This window comes from Pinus tabuliformis, chromosome X, assembly GCF_031772625.1.
Source record: "Pinus tabuliformis cultivar Carrire ecotype Pingquan chromosome X, CPIR1, whole genome shotgun sequence".
In the NCBI taxonomy this organism is placed as follows: Eukaryota; Viridiplantae; Streptophyta; class Pinopsida; order Pinales; family Pinaceae; genus Pinus; species Pinus tabuliformis.
The window spans coordinates 1,744,829,981-1,744,837,203 of NC_142308.1; the positions used below are offsets into that span (position 1 = coordinate 1,744,829,981).

At 36.5% G+C, this 7,223-nt stretch overlaps 1 protein-coding gene across 1 annotated transcript in view; it reads left to right on the top strand.

Moving 5' to 3' along the window:
• The window catches only part of LOC149146766 (putative calcium-binding protein At1g02270), a 37,318-nt gene extending 30,430 nt beyond the window's left edge, over nucleotides 1-6,888 (top strand). Inside the window, exons 4-11 of the mRNA XM_089452993.1 lie at nucleotides 2,290-2,395; nucleotides 2,883-3,103; nucleotides 3,322-3,398; nucleotides 3,602-3,716; nucleotides 4,089-4,214; nucleotides 4,404-4,517; nucleotides 4,695-4,805; nucleotides 4,906-6,888. Of these exons, the coding sequence (XP_089309119.1) occupies nucleotides 2,290-2,395; nucleotides 2,883-3,103; nucleotides 3,322-3,398; nucleotides 3,602-3,716; nucleotides 4,089-4,214; nucleotides 4,404-4,517; nucleotides 4,695-4,805; nucleotides 4,906-5,319 (1,284 nt within the window). The 3' untranslated portion in view covers nucleotides 5,320-6,888. The remainder of the gene's footprint in view (nucleotides 1-2,289; nucleotides 2,396-2,882; nucleotides 3,104-3,321; nucleotides 3,399-3,601; nucleotides 3,717-4,088; nucleotides 4,215-4,403; nucleotides 4,518-4,694; nucleotides 4,806-4,905) is intronic.
• The last annotated feature ends 335 nt before the right edge of the window (nucleotides 6,889-7,223 follow it).

The following is a 7,223-nucleotide window of genomic DNA, read 5'->3' on the forward strand; positions in this document are numbered from 1 at the left end:
GAATGCATTGAATCTAAATTTTTTGTACAAGTTGCAGCTCAAAACATGGGTTTTGTATGATGGGTTTCATTTTGGATTTCTAGTGATTTAGATATTGGATTTTCAATGGTAAAATTACAAAAAGCACCCTCCATGTCAAGAAAACAGAAAATACAACGTTTTAAAAGGATGATCCTTGTGGTTATTTTTCTTGTTCTTTCTTAGGATCATCTCAGCTTTTACATATTGTATGTGGGTTTCGAGGACTTATTCAAGTTCAATGCTTCCATCATCCCGACCCCAAGCATTGTGAAAACAATCATATAGTTGTGAATTAGATTGAGTACTAAATGTTTAAATAAATTCCTATTCAATCCCCTTCTTAATCTGAAATATGAATTTAATATCATTAGAAAACCAAATTATTTTATAGTGGTTTTCAACACAACTATAAAAGTTTGCAAAACCTATTGAAAAGGGAATGCCTTTTGTGTTTAACATAGTCATCATTAACAAGAAATATGAGGAAAAAAACTAATATAAAGACAGTTCTCCTTGATAGATTGTTCATGGACCTTATTACAAATTTAAAGTAGTTACACTTAAGTTTCCTAAAGCTAAAGCTCATGTCTAGTGGCCAATAATGGAATGTCACTCAACCCCTTTTCAAATTGTTTGAGATTTTAATTGGCGAGTGTAAGGGTTGTGCATAATACTAGCTTGAAACAACTACAAATGTTAATATTGAATTATGCATCTCTCTCTCTCTCTCTCTCTCTCTCTCTATATATATATATATATATATATTGCCGTCCCCAACCCCTCGTCCCCTGAAAATTTGGGGGTGCGCTCTAGCCATTCCGGGGACTCGTCCCCCACGTCCCTGCCGTTCCCCCATCTCCAAAACCAGTGCAACATAGATAACAATAGATTGGTGCCTACAAAAAATTATAGAAAGAAGTTTTGTGGTTTTCTCCCGAGAGGGTTTCAACATAAATCTTGTGTTCCACGTTCTGTAGCTAATCGATCTCATATGTGATTGTTTTCTTATGGTTCATTCATGTTTAAATAAGTAAAAATTGTCTTATACTGATTCACCCCCGCACCTAGTATAAGTGTGTGCTCAACACATTAATAACACTAATATGTACTAATCTGTTTAACATTGGCCATAATCAAGACACATAAATGAAATCTATCTTTGGCGTTTGTCATGGAACAACGGAACTTCAGGGTTCATTTATTTGCTGGCTATTATACATTCTCATTTTCAAACACCCTTGGAACACTATTCAAGTTATCATCACATAGTCTATTGAAATTAATAACACTAATGTGTACTATTCCATTTAACATTGCCCATAATAAATAATATAAATGAGATCTATCTCTGGCATTTGTCATGGAATGACAGAAGTTCAGGGTTTATTTATTTGCTGGCTATTCTACATTCTCATTTTCAAATACCCTTAGAACACTGTTCAAGTTATCATCGCATAGTCTATTGAAATTTGATGCTTGGCTTGTATAGGTGGATTTTCTTATTCTATTCCTGTGAGTCAATTTCATGATCTACCTAAACTGATGTGCTCCTTGTAACTGAAGGTTTTAACTGATAAGCAACTGCAATTTGATTCAGAGTGAACAAATTTGAGTATACCTGGTGACTTCTGAGCCAATGGAGGAGAAACCAAGGTCTCTGATTTTTCAGTGATAGATGAGAAGCTTTGATTGGTTTCAAGCTGTTTTTTTGCTTTCCTTTTTCTGACAGTGTAATAAAAAATAATGATAGAAGCTGACAGAGGCTTTAATAGCTTATTGAGGCTATTTACGCTACATCTTATAGTTATATCCTTGTAGAAGCGATATATCATATATATCATATATGATTCAGTGCATCGTAAGTTCTAACTATTGTTGGAATTAGAATTCCATGAATGAGTGAGGTATTGTTCATTGTTTTTTTGTTTTGTTTATATTAGTTCATCCTTCATATTCAACTACGTCAATACGACATCATCCTGTAATCCAAATGTACTGAAGTAAAGCGGATGCTATTTTTCAGCAATATATAAAAGGATTCTTATTATGAGGAACTTGTATTTTCTCTTGTAGGAAGTGCCCTTGATGAAAAATTTGAAAAATTGAAATACTGATTATGTGCAAATAAATTGACATCTTCCGTAGATTTGTTGATCTTAGAGGATTATACTATGAAACTAATTATGCATTATATTTATTGAATTTTCAGCACATGTTCTTGATGTGGCTCTCTTGAGCTGATTTTCATTGCTGTCCTTTCATAATTAGGAGTTCTGGCTTCGGAATGAAGAGCTTGTGGAGATGTATGAACAGAAATTCCATGATGGTGGATATGAGATCTATAAACTTGGACGCACCAATAATCGTGGAGATGGTAACTTAGTTTTTTATGTGGCCTTCACACTTCATATGTTGTACCATACAATATCATTTTAGACAAACTTTGAGGTTGTTTCACATAATACCCATTAGATTGACAGCCTTATGTACATAGAACAGGAAACTAACATCTTTATGTATGTACTATGTTCACCACTCAGCATGTCTCTTGCTGGCTGCGGCAATTTAATGTGCTTTTCACGATTATTAGAATTTGTGTTTGGGTTGGTTATATGAACCATTTTTTAATGGCGTTTCTTCTAATAATTATTTTTAATCATTTTCCTTTGAATTATGAAGCACATGGGCTAGTTATAAAACATTTTCAGAGGCAGTTGATAATTCAATCCCCTTATGTTTCACATCCAACTTCAAGGCACTTCTAATCTATTTTAAATTTTCAAGTCCTGCCTACAAAATGAGATAGTCAAACCTGAAGTAGGGATGTTTTATTTATAAGCTGACTCTTTAGCATTTTACAGGTCTTTTCACTGCAGTGAGAAAGGACCATTTCAAGGTTGTGAACCAGCGGGAACTTCTCTTCCATGACTTTGGTGACCGTGTAGCTCAGTTATTGCACCTCCGGTCTGTAGTTCCATCTTTACAGAGTGAAACGGGTGGTGTTCCATACGAAGCTCTTGTTGTTAACACCCATTTGCTATTCCCCCACAATTCTAATTTCTGCCTTGTTCGCCTCCGTCAGGTATGTTTCTTTCCATAAGTTTGTGATATCTATATGCTACTTTAGTTTTCACAAACTGGGCTGCAAATTGCAATGCGCTTTCTTATTATCTCTTCAGTAGTGACTGCAGTTTTGGTTGCTTTCTGAGATGGCAATAACATGCTTTAGCTCCTTTTTTTGTGCCTCCACTTTCAGTAGCTCAGATTACACTATGTTGATTAAATTTCTGACTGAAACAGGTATACAAGATCTTAGAGTATTTGGAGGCCTTTAAGGCAGATTATAAGCTTCCTCCAATCCCTGTTATTCTCTGTGGGTGAGCATCAGTTCCTATTTGACAGATCAATAGCATTGACTAAATCCTAAGTTAAGCTTATGAAGAGATCGTTCTTATTCAGAATCACTCTGCAGAGGAATTGTTGCCATAAAATTGCAAAATTCCATCTGATAGAACTTGCATGGATCATTCTTCATCTTCTGTCAACTGTAAGATGCCTACCTTGAATGCATTCTCTGCAGGGACTGGAATGGAAGCAAACGTGGACACGTATACAAGTTTTTACGGTCTCAAGGATTTGTCTCATCTTATGATGCTGCTCATAATTACAGTGACAATGATAAAGATGCTCAGAAGGTTAGCACTCTCCAGCTAGATATAACTTAACTCATTATTTTGTCCGTAACAGAGTTGCGAAAATCTTCAATTTCTCCTGATTTTTCCGTTCTTTTCAGGTTCCCAAGTTTTTTTGAGTTTATGCTTGCTGATTTTTTTTGAAGTTTTTGTTGATTTTTTTTCCTTAATTTTCTGATTTTCCAAGTTGACATCCCGGCAGTTTTATGTTGATGCTGAGTTTTGCAACAATAGTTTAAACTTGGTGATTAAATTTTAACAGTGGTTGGCATATTTTCATGGTCTCATCTCAGTTTTTCTTCAATGAATTTAATGATTGCATTTATGGCTTTTGACGCCACTTTACCTTTTGACTGTCTTATTTTGCTTTGCCAGTGGATCAGCCACAGGAATCACCGAGGAAACATCTGTGGGGTGGATTTCATTTGGCTTCTTAATCCCAATAAACGTCGGAAGCTTTTAAGGACTAGCTGGATGGAAGCAGTTTTTGGAATTATTAAGGTTGTGAACACTGATCTTCTAGCCATGAAAGTGAATATGTTTAGATGAAACTTCTCTCATATTTATTTTCAAAGAGTTGACTTTCTGATTTTTCTGCTCCGAGAAAGATAGATTTTATGTTTTTAAAATCCATCGTTTTCTATAATGCTTTATGAAACTTCTAACTTGTTGCATATGTCTTAATTGCAGTCCAAATTGAAAGAAGCTGGTTTTAATGATTTAGATGCCTTTTGCTTCTTTAAATCAGCGAAGAGATTTGAGGATTATTTGACACTAAAGGACTTCGGTCAGGGACTTCAACAGGTAGGTTTATGTACTTGTTGCAATCGAGATGTCTTATTTTGTTGCCTGGCATGCTTGCTTCGGTATTTAATTTCCAAAGATTTAAAGTAGTCTCTTGTTCAATTTGCCCATTTATTTTCACCCTAGCTTTTGGAATAGACTGTATACCTTTCACTAAAGGAATTGAAAATGTTGTAGCTAGGGCTCACAGAACAGTGTTCAGAGGGTCTTACAACGGAGGAGATTGAAGACTTGATGGTGGCAGCTGACCTTGATGGAAATGGTATAATAGACAGTTGGGAATTTGAGGTGTGTGAAAACCTCTCTTCCAGTTTCTATGTTTTCACTAGTTCTAGAGGGTATTGAAATACTTTAGATGCATTTTTATGTACTGACTCATTACTTTCAGAAATTGATGGTGGCACAATCCATTGACCGGAGTTCTGTTATTCATTCGGAAGGAACAAATGTTGCAGCAGTGAAATTGTCAGCACCCTATTTTCCTGGGAATAGTGAAGGACCACTTAAGAAATATCAAAATGGCTCTACAACTTCGGAACATAATAAACACTCACTTTTAATGCAAACAATAGGGTCTGAATCAGGGACTCAATTGATGAAGTTTGATGCAGATCCAGATATGCAGGATCCTTGTTACCTTCAAGAAACAGAAATCGGTTTTGATGTGAAGGGTGCATCTTTGTTTCCTTCAGAGGTGGAACAGGGCATCTGGCCCGAAAACTATCTCATGTCTGACCATGCTCTACTAAGTGCCGTTTTTTCACCGGTAAAGATACCCCCGTGTGACAAAGCGAACTTTTGACCAGAGTGTGGTTCTCCAAAAATGGGTTTTGTAACTGTAGAAAAAGGAAAAATGAATTTATCATGACATACTATGATAACACATTGTTCATCAAAATCCCAGAATTGTAGTTTTCCAAAATACAGTGATTAATCATCGGCAAGCAGTAGTCTTGGTGTCTGAAGTTTACAACGCTTCATTACTTGACGAAGTTATATATCTAGTCTCGACTTCATTCTTTTCTGAGATCAGAATGGTTTTAGTCAAAGTTTATATATGGAAATTTTGCAATCAAAAGATGTACCATTGCCAAGTTTCTCACCAAAAATCAACATATGTAATCGTAGAACACATCAAATCTCTGCAATTTTAGGTCTCTCAAAACACAACACTGAATTTTTATATGTTAGGAAGTTGCTGGACAGAATGTCGCACAGTTCTTGTTGCTTGCCTGTGTTTCTACCCTGATTTTGTCAGAAACAGGGCCATAGACCACCTTTCTTATCCACGTATACTTCTTGAGATGGAAAAACAATCTTTAGGAAATTTCAGTAATCCGGTACAGGGTGTCCCATGAAACATCGTACTTTACCCACCATAAATGTGTGCATATCACAACATCACGTAATCCATATAAAAATACCTCATTTATGTTTTCGAGTTTCCATGGAAATATTAGAATTTCAAAGCACACATGCACAAGACAATAAATTTCACACTAAATTCTAATGATATTGTATTGCATGATGACAGAAATTTATCATACAAACTTTTGTCTTTGAATTGGCTGCTAAGGATGAGAATAACTCTCCAACGAAAAATCCACTGGCGACCAAATTAAGTTTTAGTCACTAATCGAGGGAGGAGGAGGGCCACACAATGATAACAACGGCCCTCTAGTCACTGGTTGGATCTCGACAGCTGCAGGATATTTTGTTTTTATGGTCTTGTTTATTTTTGTGTTGTTTGTACTTATCATGATTACACTACTAACCTTTGGACCCTTGGATTTTCCTACTTGTGGTCAAGTGGTGCGATGATAATTTTGGCTTTGATTTGGTGGGTATAGAAGTTTTAGGCTGTACTTTGCGGTTTTAAATGCAATAGGGACTGATGATAGTAGACGCTGCTCGTACAACCCACTTTATATGTAATAGATTGCTCATGTGCTGATTGGAAAACATTAACAATTGAAGGAAGCAGTTTATACAAAAGAGGATTATCTTGTCTCAAATCAGCACTAGTACCTCACCTCAATACAACTTGCCTAGAGAATGATAACAATTTTTTTTTTTTGTAAGACTGTAATTATACTAGATCAGAAAATAAAAAAAGGCATACATCCTAGTATTTCAGTGGTCGGCCCGACTAAAAGCCAGACCATCTACATAATTGTTCATCTTTTGACGATATATACTGTCTAAAGTTTGAGATCCTACCAGACTTAAAACTGAACATAGATACACAATTAGGGGCAAAACACTCCACAGGTGAGCTGCCCAAGGTGCCAACCAGGGTGGACATTAGCCATACCCTATCTGAGCCCTTGAACCATGTAGTCGAGTGCCCTCAGGTCAGAAATTACAAAAAGGAGACAAAAATTCTGGATCATTTGACTTAACTCAGAGGGACTAGTGTTCTCCAATGGTGATGGGTTTGGCCAACGACCCACTTGCCTGAACACCATCCTGCTTCAGGTTGTCAGGGTTGGGGAAAGCGCTGTTGCCCTCTCCGTGCTTCTTGGCCGTGCTGCTTTTGAGCAGTTAATAGTGAAGTGAGTCTTTGGTGATGAAATTCTTGTGGTGCACCGACTCCACGTAGACAGTGAACTTCACGTCCAACAAGTAAAGTTTGTCCTCCAATGCTTCTTGGCCTGATTGTTTTCCTGCATTGCCGTGTTGAAAAGTGTGCAACAAGAAATGCTT